At 40.0% G+C, this 15953-nt stretch overlaps 1 protein-coding gene across 1 annotated transcript in view; it reads right to left on the reverse strand.

Annotated features, from left to right (window-relative positions):
- KIF26B (kinesin family member 26B) overlaps positions 1–15953 on the reverse strand; it is a gene marked incomplete at both ends in the record, with an annotated part of 536756 nt that overhangs the window by 146712 nt on the left and 374091 nt on the right. Inside the window, one exon of the mRNA XM_084254495.1 lies at positions 14188–14371. Within this exon, the coding sequence (XP_084110621.1) occupies positions 14188–14371 (184 nt within the window). The remainder of the gene's footprint in view (positions 1–14187; positions 14372–15953) is intronic.

A 15953-nucleotide genomic window follows, 5' to 3' on the forward strand; every position in this document is an offset into this window, starting at 1 on the left:
ATGCTGGTGAGAGTAGGTGTGTCAGGAATTTCAAATTGGCTCCACATTACATGATCCCATCCTCACCTTACACTCCAGACACAGAGATTTGCTAGCTCTATGCCTGCCGGGGAATCTTACATGGATAGCAGCTGAACAAAATTCATTACATGGTCTCACTTCTCAGCTTCTCCCCCCAAGCTGGTTTGAATTGTTCAGTCTAACAATTGTAAGTTTTCAGAGTACACAGGATCTTATACATGGTGTATGTGGCAATGCCCTGGGGGTGCGGGTGTTTGAATATTTATTGCCGGACCCTGGTGGTAAGCAGGCTACCAGGAAACAATTAGGATGGTGCAGACAAAGGTGCTTCTTTCCATGGCATGCTGTTATGGGTTCACACCCCTCAAAAGACAAATGAACTTAAAAACCTAAGAAGTTGGCACTGGGAAACAGACCATTTTGCCATCACTGGTTTTAGCAAGAAAATCTTTCAGATTAGCTAAAGCTGGTACACTGCTCTACTAATGAATCCGCCAAATGGTAAAGAGACCTCAACTGAGCTACAAATGGATAAATTTCTATCTAAATAGTTGCATCATGAAACACAGAGGCAGACCAAGGGAACAGGAAAGGAAATTTGTAAGGAGTTTTGTAGCCAGCACTGTGTGTTCCCTGTAATGGTTCTATTGCTGGTTGCTTCATCTGGAAAGTCAATTAATCAAAAATGATGCTGAAGTTTAGCATTTAGTGCTTAGACTGCATGCTTGTATACTCCCCAAATTCATATGTTGAAATCCTAACCACCAAGGTGATTGTATTTATGGGTGGGGTCTTTGGAGGTAATTAGGTCATGAGGGTGGAGCCCTCATAATGAGATTAGTGCCCTTATAAGAAGGGACAGGAGCTTTCCCCCTCCACTCCCTCATCCCTCCACATTTTCCCCCTCCAGACCTCTCCTTTGTATCATATGACAAACAATAAGAAGATGACTGTAACCAAGAAGGAACTCTAATCAGTCACCAGATCTGTCAGTATCTTGATCTTGGCCTTCTCAGCCTCTAGAACTGTGAGAAGTAAGGTTTTGTTGTTTCAGTCATCTATTCTATATTTTTTGTTACAGTAACCTGGGATAACTAAGACAGCATTACAAAGCACAGCTAAGATACAGTTATAAAGTAAGAAACCATGGAAAGTTTCATGTTGTGGCTCTGAGTAATTACAATTTTTTTTTATTATTTCAGACACTAACAATCTAATGAAAAGTATGTTTTGGTTTAAAAATGCATCAGAGTGGGGCTTCTCCTGGTGGCGCAGGTGGTTGAGCATCGTGCTGTGAAGCCATCCTCAGCCTCTGCAGCGCCGGTTAGATCCAGGCCAGCCAGTGAGGGTCCCACATGGAGTGGCAGACCTCTCCTGTCTTGCCTGCTGCTCCCCTCAGCAGTGTATGTCGGTCATTCTGCCTGTTCTGTTCCCCGCTCTGTCTCTGATGAATCCTCTCACCCTCCCATGCATCTGGCCTGTACCCCAGTTCTTGTATAAAATAAATAAATAAATATTTTTTAAAAAAAGCATCAGAGTGTTCACTGTGGCAGCAAATATACTAAAACTAGAATGATATACAGAGAAGACTAGGATGACCCCTGAACAATGATGACATAAATTTATGAAGCAGTCCATATTTTTTTAAAAAGATTTATTTATTTATTTACACAAGCACTGGGTACAGTCAGAAGCACAGGAGGGTGAGAGAATTCACTAGAGCCAGAGCGGGGAGCAGAACAGGCAGACTGATGAAATACACTGCTGAGGGGAGCAGCAGGTGCAGCAGGAGAGGTCTGCCACACCATGTGGGACCCTCGCTGGATGGCCAGGGATTGAACCGGTGCTGTAGAGGCTGCAGGCAGCCTTGCAGCCCAGCGCTCAACCACTGCGCTAATGGGAGGCCCAACAGCAGTCCATATTTTTAAGGTGACTTCAGAGCAACAATGTTAACAAAGCTTACCAAAACTAGGAAACAAAGAACAAACAAAACAAGAAACAAGGACAGGCAATGTATGAAAATGTTCCAAACAGAAGTTACAGAAATAAAGATTGCAATAATTGAAATAAAACATACAGTAGAGGGCTGCTCTGGTGATATAGGGGTTAAAGTCAGTGCTATCAAGCCAGCCACTGTGGCATGAGTTCAATCCCCGGCCAGGTAGCTACCCACATGGTGCAGTAGAACTGTCCTGTATCACCTGCTGCTCCCCTCAGCAGTGTATTTCAGTAAATCTGACTGTTCTGCTCCACATTCTGTCTCTGGCGAATCCTCTCACCCTCCCGCACTTCTGACCTACACCTTAGTTCTTGTATGCATGAATAAATCTTTAAAAAAAAAATGAAAAAAAAATCTTAGGACCATATGGTTTTACTAATGAACTATAACAAATCTTCAAGAAGGAAGTAATACTTAATCTTCTTAAATTTTTCCAAAAATTGAAGAGGGAATGCTTCCAAACACATTTTATGGGGCCATCATTACTCTGATACCAAAAGCAAAAAAAGAAAGCTACAAACCAATGTCCCTAACAAGCACAAATGCAAAACTCCTAGCAAACCAAATTTAAAATACATTTAAAGGAGCATACATGATATCAGTTATGATTTATTTCAGGGATGTAAGGATGGTTCAACATATAAATATCAATCAGTGCAATTACTACAGCAACAAAAGTAAAGATAAAAATGGTATGACCATATTAATAAATGTAGAAAAAGCATTTGACAAGATAAACTGTCAATAAAATGGGATAGCAGGAACTTACTTTAACATAATAAAGGTCATATATGGCAAACCCACAGATAACATTATACTCAATAGTGAAAAATTGAACACTATTACTCTAAAATCAGGTATAAGATATTATTACCACTACTATTCAACACAGCATTGGAAATCTAGCTAGAGCAATAAAGCAAGGAAAAGAAATCCATATTGTGAAAAAGAAATAAAACTATATTTACAGAAGACATGATAATATTCAAAGAAAACCCTATAGACTCCACTTAAAATATATTGGAAACAATAAATAAGTATAGTAAAGTGGCAGGTTACAAAATCAACACAGAAAAGTATGTAATGTTTCTATATGTAAACAATGAACTAGAACAGAATGATATAAAAAAATCCCTTTTATAATAGCATCAAAAAGAATAAACCTAACAAAAGAAGTAAAAGTACCTGTACAATGAAAACTCTGACATTATTAAGAGAAATATAAGAAGACACAAAGAATCTAAGATATTCTTTGCTCATGGATTAGAATTCTAAAATGAGCATCTTATTCAAAGTAATATACACATTCAATGTAATCTCTATCAAAATTTCAGTGGCATTCCTAAAGGAAATAAAGTACACCCTACTGAAATTTTTATGGGTTTCCTATTTAATTCATATTCAGTCTGAAGAGTCAAAACAATCCTGATAAAAAGAATTGAGATATCTAGCCCCCATAATTCCAACTATACTACAAAGCAACAATAATCAAAATAGAATGATACTGGGATAAAAATAGGTACACAGACCAATAGAATAGAACTGAGAGCCCAGAAATAATCTCACACTTATAGTTAATCTACAGCCAAGGATTTTTCCCTACAACAATGAAGGAAGGAAAGTCTCTTCAACAAACAGTGTTGGGATAACTGGATAGCCACATGTATTATAAAACAATGAAACTAAACCATTATCTTACAATACACAAGCATTAACTTGATACAGATCAAAAAATTGTTGTAAGACCTGAAACCATAAAAGAGATAGAAGAAAACAGGCAAAACACTCCCAGACATTGGCTTCAGGGATGTCTCTGGGGATTCTACTATAACAGCAAGGGAAATAAAAGCAAAAATATACATAAAACTGAAATCTACCAAAGATCAAATTAAACTATCACTAAAACAAAAAGATACCCCACTGAATGGGAAAAATATTTGCACATTACGCCCCTGCCAAGAGGTAATATCCAAGGTCTTCAAGAACTCATACAACTCAACAAAAAGAAAATAACAACTCCAAGCAAAAAATGGGCAGAGTAGTGAAACAGTTACTCTTCAAAGAAGACATACAGATGGCCAACAGGCACATGATAAAAATGTTCCTCATTATTTATTTTCAGGCTAATGCACATCAAAATACAAATGAGATACCACCTCACATCTGTGAGAATGGTCTAGATAAAAATGACCAGAAATAACAAATGGTGAGGGCATGGAGAAGAAGGAGCACTGATACACTCTTGATAGAAATATAGACTAGTCCAGTCTTTATGGAAAACAGTACAGAGGTTTCCAAATTTTTTAAAATAGACATGCAATATTATTCAGTAATTCCACTCCTAGGTGTCTATCAAAAACAAAAACAAAAAACATTAATTCAAAGGGACATATACTCTCCTTTGTTCACTATAGCACTGTATCTATAGCATTATAGCACCAAATTAAGGTAACAATCTAAGTGCCTAATGACAGATGAGTTAATTAAGAAGATAGATGAGGTATATACACATACACAATGGAATACTATTCAGCTTAAAAAAATGAAAATTTGCCATTACTAACAATGTGGATGGAATGGAAAGGTGTTATTTTACATGAAATCAGCAGGAGAAAGACAAATCCTAGATGATCTCACTCACATGTGAAATATAAAGGAGCAAGTGAAAGAGACAAAACTAAACCAAAACAAACCCTAGAAATATTACTACAGAACCGAGGCTACTAAAGGGGTAATGTAGGGGGATTAAAAAAAGGGTAGAGAGGCCCAAAGGACTATGGTGGAGGGTTACTGGTGCTCTGATGGTGGGTGTTGTATGGTGACAAATTTGAAGAAGCGTGAAACTATACCCTTAAAACACATACAGTGTTGTAAATCAACACTACCTCAATAAAACAAGTAATTAAGAACATTTTGAAAAAGAATGTATCAATAATTTCTTTCTCCACAATGATATATTTCAGTTCAATGAAGCATTTGAAAGGAATTCAAATATTTTGTTATGCAAGTCATTCAGTAGCCAGGAACAGTGTTTCGTACTTGTGTCTGAGGAACAAAGAACAACTTTCTAATTAAGTCAGCAGTTTGGACTCACCATTTTTTATAATATGTTACTATCAATCCCATTTTAATGGGATAATTATAGCAAATCATGATTAACTTCCCTTTCAGCCATTAGCAAGAGCAAGACATAGAAAGATAAGATGCTAGAAATGTTAGTTTAAAATATACCTACTATTCCCATTCTCGTTATCAGTAATTGTCTGATTGTGCTGAGTCTGACTAAAATGTGGTTTTTGGACAAAGAATGATCAAAAGTCCTATTCTGGCATTATAATCCATCTTATTGCCCTTTGGTTAATTGAGAATGTGGCATTTATTCCAGAGAGAATTCCCTCATTTTATCTTGTGTTTTCATTCCATAAGTCAGGATGCTAATTAGGGATTACAGGTATTCCAGGAGGCTCCAAAGCTATCCTCCAATTATTGTAAAGGTTTCTGGCTTCGAAAATCCTCTTAGAAAAATCACCTTCCTCCTTCAACATGAACATGTACATGTGAGTGCATGCACACGTGCGCGCACACACACACACACACACACACCCTTCCCATTTCCAATTAATATCTAAAAATAATAGAACCAGTAGAATTAAGGCCAAAAGTCACAAAATGCAAGAAAAAAAGATAACATCTCATTCAAATTCTGCCTTCAAGTCTTCATGACTGATGATATTTTACATTTAAAAGTTTAAACTTTTCTTTTCTCCCACATAAATGGGTTGACAATTTCCTTCACTCTTGTTAGGACTTAGTTTGCTCATATGCAAGAGGATTGGACAAGAGACGATTCCTCAGTGAAGGATACAGACCTTACAGGCTCTCTGCCAGCGTGCCAGCCTTAGCCAGCATCTTCTCACTTACGTTGCTCTCCCAGGGCAACTCCAGTGCTGGGAGTAAGTGGGAACAAGGAACACAAGGGTTTTGTCATTTAGATTTTCTTGGTGTTTCTGCCTCATTATCACAGCTTCATCATGCAGGATGGATTCTCACAAGGCTGATTGCTCAATCAGTACTTCACAAGTACTAAAGAGAATCATGTAAAACCAACAGTTTTCAGTCTCCTTTATGTAAGCTGGCATTGTAAGAGGGTAAATACATGAAAAGAACATGATTCCTTCTCCCAAGAGTTTTACAACCTAGTAGAAACACTGAAAATAATATTTCACTAGAAATGTATGCAATTGAATGCTAGCTTGCCCACTGGTCTTTCCTGTGCAAAATAGCTAAAGGTATCAGTGTTGGGGAGGGTGTCACATCCCCTGAAACTTAAACCAGAAAGTTTTCATAAGACCCAAGTTTTTCCCTGAATCAGGCAGAAGTTCAGATAACTGGAAAATGTAGACTCTCCCTGAGGAAAACATATGTAAACTTCTCTTACTGTTCCAATGTTGTGAAAGCTAAAACCATAGACCTGGGATGTGGTACTGTTAACTCTGGGCCTCAGAGGCCAACTATTTCTCCTGAGAGTCCTGTCACCTAGTTTGCTATGGGGAAATTCTTAGGCAAAGAAAACCAGAAAAGAACTATGTTATATATAGCACTGTGCTGTCCCATCAGAAATCTGAACTAGGGCCTCCCTGGTGGTGCAGGCGGTTGAGCGCCACACTGTGAAGCTGTCCGCAACCTCTGCAATGCCGGTTCAATCCTGGCTGGACAGCGAGAATCCCACATGGTGAAGCAGACCTCAACTGTCGCGCCTGCTGCTCCCCTCAGCAGTGTATTTCTTCAGTCTGCCTGTTCTGTCTCTGGTGAATTCTCCCATGCATCTGGCCTGTACCCCGGTTCTTGTATAAAAATAAATAAATCTTAAAAAAAAAGAAATCTGAACTAATTAAGCTGAACCATGTTGTGTAGCCTTCTAATTCTTCATCTAATAATGACAACAGAAAATTGTGTTTATACAACTTGATCAGTAGTAGTATTAACAGTTATGGCACAAACAGTGAAAGACAAAAATGGCATTGTACTTCCCACAGGTTTTACCATGACATTTATGGCCAGTGGCTTTTAATGGAAAACATAGTCTTAATATTTCCTTTTCATTTGCAAAAACAAAAACTGCTAAATTCAACAGAGGTGTGGCAATGGGTGCAGCATAAAGCCCCCATGACTTGAGTCATTTGTGTTTGCTCCAGAAGCAGCAGGGCCTTTGGAGCAGGGATTGCTGACTTCCCTAAACCTGGCTTCTGGGATGTCCAGATGGGGGAGGGTGCTAGAGGTGAATCTCCCTATCTGTGGTGGGTAGAGGGCAGGGCAAAGAAGCCCCTAAGATTAATCACTCAGGACTTTTCCCCCAGGTCTCCCTGCTCTTAAGATATGGATTGGAGGAGGGGTCAAAAAAGGAATGGAAAAAAAAAAGAGAAAATCTCCCCCAAACTCTAACTATATGTACTGAGCAGACAAAACCAACTGAGCACAGATAGGAGCAGTAATTGGGAGTGGAAGGTCAGATGAGTTTATTTCCCAGAAGAGCTAACAATTTAATCTAGAAAGCTATCAGGCTAGGTATCTTGATAAATGTGTATGTATTATTTGCACAGTTTTTTTCTTCCTCCCCCCTTCCCCATCCCAAGCACACAGCAGTAAAGAACTCACAATTCACGTTTCCCCTCTGCAGTGTTTTTTTTTTTTTTTTTAAAGATGTATTTTTTATTTATACAAGCACTGGGTACAGTCAGAAGCGCGGGAGGGTGAGAGAATTCACCAGAGCCAGAGCGGGGAACAGAACAGACAGGCTGACGAAATAAACTGCTGCCGGGAGCAGCGGGCAAGGCAGGAGAGATCTGTGCACCATGTGGGACCCTCGCTGGTGGCTGAGGATTGAACTGGTGCTGCAGAGGCTGTGGGCAGCTTCACAGCCGAGCACTCAAGCGCTGTGCCACCGGGGAGGCCCTCCTCTCTGCAGTGTTTAAATATGGCATAGTCGCTGGAGAGAAGGTAGTGGGAGCCAGAGTTTTCCATCCTATTTGAATTATTTATTTCATTTGTATTTGAAATGAATGTGAAGGTTTGTTCAAATCTTTCCTCTAGCTGATCAACTTTAGGATGAGGAATGGTAGAATGATAATGAGGAACTGGATAATTTACATACTATTTAAATAATTTGGACCTTGGTAAGTTGGAAGGCATTACATTTTCTCCTTGATATATTAGTATTTTTAAGTCTTATTTTAATCTAATCTTTGCATCCAATATCTAATTGTTTTCCTCTTCTTTTAATCAGAATATTTGTTAAACAGGAATCTTGGCTTTCTCTACAATAGTGTCACAAAGCATTATTAATTGAATGATTTCTACCCTAAAAATGTTAATAAATGTAAATAAAAATCTGAAAATCATTCATGGATCTTTTATTTCTTTTTCTACGCTATTAGTTTACGCACCAAAGAAAAGAAAGCTTAGAATTAATCTTAATCTAGATAGTCCAGGACTTGGTAGCATGAGACAAGTAGTGTGTTTGTGTGTGTGTGACTGTGTGAGTGTGTGAGTGAGAGAAAGAGAGAGAGAGAGAGTTATTTAGAGAATCTGTGTTTTAGAAGAGGTCAAATATGCTTCTACCAGGTTTGAAAAGCACTGTTGAATAAAAGAGACAGATGACTTAAAATTTAGTACTGAGGAGAAAGAATAATAGCTCCAGTCTTTATTGCATAAGAACGAAAACCTGGCAGACTAGTCTATTTCTAAATTGCAACTCTGAGGACACTGCCAAATCACCTGCCTTTTTTGCTGCACTGCCCACAGAGGAGAAATCTCAGCGAAACACTTCAGAAATGCACAGATTATAGGCGCAGCTGGTGATGGGGACCTGCCATAATGGAGACCAAAGAGCCCTCTACCCGGACTAGGCTAAGTGGGAATCCCAAGAGGAGGAAGCAGCATTTGTAGCACAGGGGTATCGGCTGAGGCTGAATGTCAGGCAAAATATTCACAGAAACCTAGAGTCCCTGGAGATCAGGATTTACCTCCCCACCTTTGCAGGTACAAGGTCCAGAGCAGTTAACCAGCCCGTGTACTATCCCCTGCAGTATCTGTAACACAGTAGGTCTACAGAGATCCATTGAGTCAAGTATGATAAAGCCTCCCTCACTTATTTTTCATATAATCTTTCCAAATTCTATAGAGTCTGTTCTCCTGCTGCTAGCACCTACCTATAGAAGTTCTCTTATATTCCTAAAACATGTTCTGGGGGAAAAAGTGTAGGTACTGAATGAACCATTCTTTTGACACATTCCTGGAAAGTATGAAGCAAAAAGAAGCTCCTTTTCCCTTCATGTGTTATATATTTCCCTTCAGCTATTCTTCTGGAAAGAGCAGAATTACTCAATGTGCAGATGGACTGTCATCACCACACTATTGTCACCATTACCGCTCTCATCTTTTAAAATGCATGTGCACCCTTGGCGGTGCTGCAGAACCACATACTTAGTGAGTTAAACAGATAACATGCTTTGCTCTGGAAGCTTGTAATCCAAGAGAGAGCTCTGACATTAAGCTGTGACACTCTAACAAATGAACTTTAAACATGGATGTTAATTAATTGTGCAAACAAATTTCATGAAGAATGTTTACTGACTTAGGAGAAGGAACCATTTTCAAACAGATTAGAAGTATCATTAACATATAAGCCAAATCCATGACATATGAATGGGGACTAAGCTGTTTTGATCCATTAATTATCTTTTCTCTTCATTAAGAATATCTCCACAAGACCACGTAGCACTGCAGTTTTTTAAATATATAACTTAGAAGTTGGGCAGAACTACTTAAAATTTGTAATGACAACTTTTCCTTAAATCAAATTGTCCTTCATACTGGTCCAAGTTGATGAGATGTCAAACAGTACGTGGAATAAGTCACTAGTTTGTAGTTGTTGTAAGCACAGCCATTCTGCCTGTTGTTCATCATTGCAAGAAGAGTGCCAGCACAGCCCTGACATTTGGGGGTGCTCCTTAAAGAATTATTCTAGGTGCTGGGGATCCTGAGCTATTTTAGGATCTGGCCTGGCTCTGTGACCTTGCTCATGGCTGCGATTGCCCTTTCCCTTCCAACCATAACTCTTGCCTTCAACAGCTGGTTGAAGGCAGCTATTTCCCAAAATTATTTTGCTACCATCAGAGCTCCATCACATTCATATCTCTACCCCAAATTTTGATGGTCATGTACATCAAGTGGCAGCCAGTGTGACAGTAGAAAATACAATGGTTTATAAGTCTTGACTTTTTGGTTAAACTCAGGAGACACCAGAAAAATCTCTTATTCTCTTAGGGCCTTGGTTTTTTGTTAACTAAATGGAAGGGTTGCTCTAAATAGCCCCATTTCTGTGAAAACCTGCTAGATTTCTCGAGTAAGTCCTGGGATGACTGAGGCCTGGAGGTGGAAGTTGGCCTCTGGCCACCCCCCAGAACTCCCAGCTCAGGTTTCAAATATGAAATTTCAAATATGAATTTGAACTTAGCTACTTCAATACACTGATTTAAGCATAGTGCTGATTATTTACGTTCTATATTAAAGTCCACTGTATTTTTTTAAAGATGTTAAATATAAATGATGCAAAAGAGCTAAACTGATAGAACTTTATGGTTGAGCAGAACCATAGTTCCTAATTACAAAGAGATAGCAAAGGGGTGGAAAAGTTTTGAATCTGGGAAATGGATCTCACTGAGGTCAAGTAGCTGGGTTCCCTGTGGCAAAATAAAGGCCTGAAATTATGAGAAGTGCAGGAGGTGGCAGGATGGAGGGATGCTAACACAACCTCTTGTTTCAGTCACATGGGTATATGATTACTTTGGTCTTCTAGAGGGCACACTCCCACCACTGTCACCACTCCCTCCCTGTTGCTGCCCCAGGCCCCAGGGGCAGCAGGACAGCTGACATGTGGCCACTGGTCAGGCAGAAATCACATCTTCCATCACCTCTGTGATACTTAGGCTGATGGTTCCATCCATGATGTAAACTTTCATGGACAAACTCGGGGCTTCCTGCCATTCCTAGCTGATTAACACCACCCCCTTCTCTCTCATTCAAAAAAATATATTGAATGAAGGGATAATATCTTCCTTTAAAAAAAATAAGTGCTTCTTCTTTCTTTTATCATGTCTATTTCTTCCTTCTTTTATTATGTCTATTTCTTCTTACTTCCTGCTCTATTAGTTGCCTTTTTAAAATTATTTTATATAGTTTTACATCATTTTTCATTTTTGTAAATTAAAAATTTATCACCTCGGGTATAGTCCCCATGAAATTCCCACCACCCATTCACCCATATACCATCACCATAGTCCCTTGTGCTCTTCCCACCCCTGTTTCGATCCAACTCCCTCCTCCCCCCATGCAGAATGTCTCTGATTTATAGTTACCTGTTGATTTTGATTTTTACTTCATTATAATTACTTTTTTTCCTTGATATTTCACTCAGTGCTCTATTACTTTTATTAACTGGGAGATAAATTCACTCAGAACTTTTAATTCTTCAAACAACAGGCATCATAAACACTATTATGTGTTTCCTTGTGCCTGTAGCATTTACTATAATTCCTCAGATTAAAAATGCAGCTTCTAATATTATAGGACAAGGATGGAGGGAGAAAGACAATGCAACTCAAGATATTCAAAAGGTAAAAAGCTGCAAATGAAAATTATCACAATGAGCAAGAATAAAATTATTATAAAATTGAAAAAATAAGTGCATGATTTGCAAGATTTAGTTTACTATTATAAAATTACATTTATAATTAATTGTAGTTATACTTGACCTTTCCCTTGGTTGTCTTATTTATAATTATACACCTATCTGGTCATGTCATGAAAACAAATTGGATCAGTGCCCTTTGCCTCCACAATATTTTGGTTGAAGTGTTGGGTCATCTTCTTGACTGTTAACATTCTTTCTGCTGGCTTATCCTAGCCTTGGCGCTCTGATCCCCTCATAGCATAATTCCAGGGAGGGGAGGTAGAGGTTGGGGAAATAGAGACAGAAGGCCCAGGCTCAGGACCCAGGCCCACCTGAGGATGTATCTAGATCAGTCCTTTTAGGAGCCACATGCAAGGCACTATCATAGATGTAGGCAGATAATTTCTCATATGGTTCATTTTCAGGTGTCCTGGAAAAGCCCATACTAGGGTACAAGTACCCAGTTGGTTGACAATCTGTTGCTTCTTCAAAATGAAGACATTTAAATATTTGTCCAGATTTATTCAGAAGATGTTGCTCAGAGCATGGGTATCCAGGAGACTGTAATGGTAGCTCAATTTTACTTTGCCCAGAGCACTTTGGCCAGCACTCAAGTTTCAAACTGCCCTTAATGAAACAATAAGCTCACATACATTTAAAATTACTGAGATTGAAACTTTAAGCTATGCGTATTTTACCACAATTAGAAAATCTTTTAATTAAAAAGAAATCCTTCAGTTCTATGTACCCACCCTCTTTAGACTATGTTATATCAGCCATCCACTGTTATCCAGTGTGTCCCTGAGTGTGTGTCGGGGGGAGGGACACTACCCTTCCTCAGCAGCTCCCACCACTTGAGTCCTCTCCTAGAGCGCGGTCTTGGGTCCAGCAGTTCTCTCCATCTCTTTTCAGGGCTGGTGAGGTTGGAGCAGCCCACACAGAAGTCTGCTCTTCTGCCTATTTCTTACTTGATGTCTTGGCCCCGGAAAACCATCAGTCGAAAACTACCTGTCTTGGGGCCTGGGCCTCCCTGGTAGTGCAAGGGGTAAAATCTCAGCACTATGAAGCTGTTGCCAGTCACCGCGACATGAGTTCAATTCCCGGCCAGGGAGCTGACCCACATGGCACAGCAGACCTCTCCTGCCCCACCCGCTGCTCCCCTGGGCAGTGTATTTCAGTAGATCCACCTGTTCTGTTCCCCACTCTGTCTCTGGTGAATCCTCTCACACCTCCACCCTCTGGCCTACATCCCAGCTCTTGTATGCATAAATAAATAAATAAATCTTAAAAAAAAGAAAAAGAAAACTACCTGCTTTGTCCAATGCCAAGGAAAATTCCAGAAGCGAATGATCTCCGCTAGAATGAGCACTGCTCTATTCAACATAATCATAAACTTTAAATACCGTTGGGAAGCACAACATAGCAAATTAATACCTTTCCAGTGAGGGCAGAGAAGACAGGAGAAACTGGGAAAAGAGAAAGCACAAAGAAGGGGCAGAGGGTTCAAGGTTAAGTCCAGAAAGACCAGAGACACCATGGCCCTGGGAATGACCTTGCTGAGGGATAAGGGGGGAGGGAGTCAGTGCTGTGTCTGAGTAAAGCTGGGTCTGCAGAGTTTAGCAGCCACTCCCTTTAGCAACACCTGCAACTCCCCAAAAGTTACCTTGTCACAGTATGTCAGCTAGGGGTTGGTGAGGCTGTGTACACCATCGTACTTCTGAGGAAAATAAAAGAAGTAAAATAGCCACCCTTTTCTTTAGATAAATGGTTTTGTAAGCCCCAGCTAATTTACCAATTGGGGAGGAAACTATAAGTCACTTTGCCAAGCTGTTCATCTCAGAGGAGAGTTTAGGGATGACGTATGAAAAAGTTATCCCACATAAAGCCAAACAGCATCTCATAATTGTGTTCCCACGTCTTTTTCTGAGTATTTGTACAAGCCAAAATTGCATTTCTTAACTAAAATGGCAAGACGGAGAATGCTCCCTAGAAATCCCATCAGTGGTCTCATTAGGAAACAGAAGGTGTGATTTTGTGGAAGAGAGAGAAAAAAATTAAGTGTCACGAGGAATTTATGAAGCATCTTTATGTCTTATTCCCGTGCTGTGTCTTCTCTTGGTCCCCTACCTCTGCTTTTCTCCCTCTGTGTCCTTTTTAGTGTCTTCACTTTAAATGGTTATAGTTCTGTCAGACAAGCCAAAGCTGTTTTTTCCCCCCAAAGTCAAATCAGATTGCCAATCCCTGAAACGCCTTAATTTACTAGGTAATATGTATTTAACAAAGAAAATCTTACAGTACTTGCAAATGAATTCCACTGTTTTATTATCTCCGCATCACCTTCTTATTTTAACAAACCAACCAGAGCCTTCATTTTCTTTTTTTCCCAGTGACACACAAGCCACACACTCAGCCCTGTGGAGCTGGCACAGGTGCCTACCTTGCCCAGGCCGGGGGTGTCCTTCACCTTGTTGATGGCCCTCAGCAGACAGGGCGGGGCGGGGGGAGGGGAGGTCTGCAGGATGCCACTGAAGCTGGTGCCAAACAGGGGTTGCTCGGCAACCAAGGAAGTAGATGGTCGATGCTTCTTCTTTTTAGAAGATAGATTTAACTTCTGAGCAGCTCTGGAGGGAAAAGTAAGAAAGGTACAGTAAGAGGGAAAGTAAGCTATACTCAGATGTGTTAGGGTTACTTAATATTCTCTTTCTTCAAGAACCCCCTAGTTCTTATCGAAGTTTAATAGTTCTCCCCTTGCTTTCAGTGTGCGCAGTTACCCCTCACTGCAACAGAGCCACCTTAATGAGCTGTTCGATCACTTACAGAGCAGGGAAAACCCAGAAAATTGCCATAGCTCTGCAATCTTCATTCACAAACAATCATTTTGCATCCTTACACACTCAATTTAAGCAAAAATAAAGCTGGTCATCTTTGAGAATAAACAGCACTGGTTAGGATAATTGTTCCATAACTTCTCTGGAATAAACTCAAGTGTGAGTGCACTATGAGCTCTTTAGAAACTCTAACACCTTGTAAAATTCAAACCAGTGTGAGGAAGAGCCACCAGGTGACCAGTCAAGGCATGTTACATGTGGAGTCGTGGAAGAAGAACACAAGGCCCAGGGCAGAGGGGTTGAAGAAACAACCAAACCAGTGTAAACTTCAGCTGGGGCCTAGGATGTCATGACTATGGACTGCTTGCATGGAAAACAGGCTCGTGTGCTGGGTAGGCTTTAAAACAAGATGCAGGGGCCTCTCTGGTGGCGCAAGGAGTTAAACACTGCACTATGAAGCTGTCTGCAGCCTCTGCAGCATGAGTTTGATCCCCAACCAGCCAGGGAGCTACCCACATGGCGCAGCAGACCTCTCCTGACTTGCCCACTACTCCCCTCAGCAGTGTACTTCGGTCAATCTGCCTGTTCTGTTCCCAACTGTCTCTGGTGAAACCTCTCACTCCCTGCATCTCTGGCCTGTACCCCAGCTCTTGTATGCATAAATAAATAAATCTTTAAAAAAATAAATCAAGATGAAGTTCAGGGTTAAATGCAAGATATGGGAAGCTGAGAGCCAGCAAAGGAGGCATGAAGGGTACAAAGAGGGAAAGGTGGGAGAGAAGATGCCAGCATCAGTAGTAACAACAGTTGTCACATCCTGTCTTCCATCAATCAAAGGTTCTGTACCCCCTCGAATATCATAATTGTATTAAGAGGGGGAAGCAAGGCAAGGGGCAATGTGAGGCAAAGGCATTTCACAGACTGAACATAATATATTCCTCTCTAGATTAATTTTTCAGTCTATATTCTTGTTCTAAGAATTTCAATTTCCTTTTCTAATGTTTAATAACATTTGAATATTATTCAATATCATTTGAACTGCTGCCTAAAACAAATGGACTACCATGACTTTATTCTACAGATCAAAACCTTATAATCCATCCAGTGTTCTTACATGACAGGTCACAAGGGAAGCAGGTCAAAAGATAAAATGAGTGTTGTTTGCACCTTCTTTGCCCCCACCCAAACTTAATGACAACACTTGGTTTTAATTGTGTATCTGCAATTATGCTTTTGACAAATCTCCTGAGTGACAAAATTGCCAATGTACAAACACAGCCAATGGAATTAGCACTTCCACGTTTAATTTTCCTCAGTCTTAAAAGAAACGCTTTTTAAAAAGTGAAATACAGAGGAATGGCATATATAAAAAATA

Source organism: Talpa europaea (genome assembly GCF_964194135.1).
Source record: "Talpa europaea genome assembly, chromosome: 14".
In the NCBI taxonomy this organism is placed as follows: Eukaryota; Metazoa; Chordata; class Mammalia; order Eulipotyphla; family Talpidae; genus Talpa; species Talpa europaea.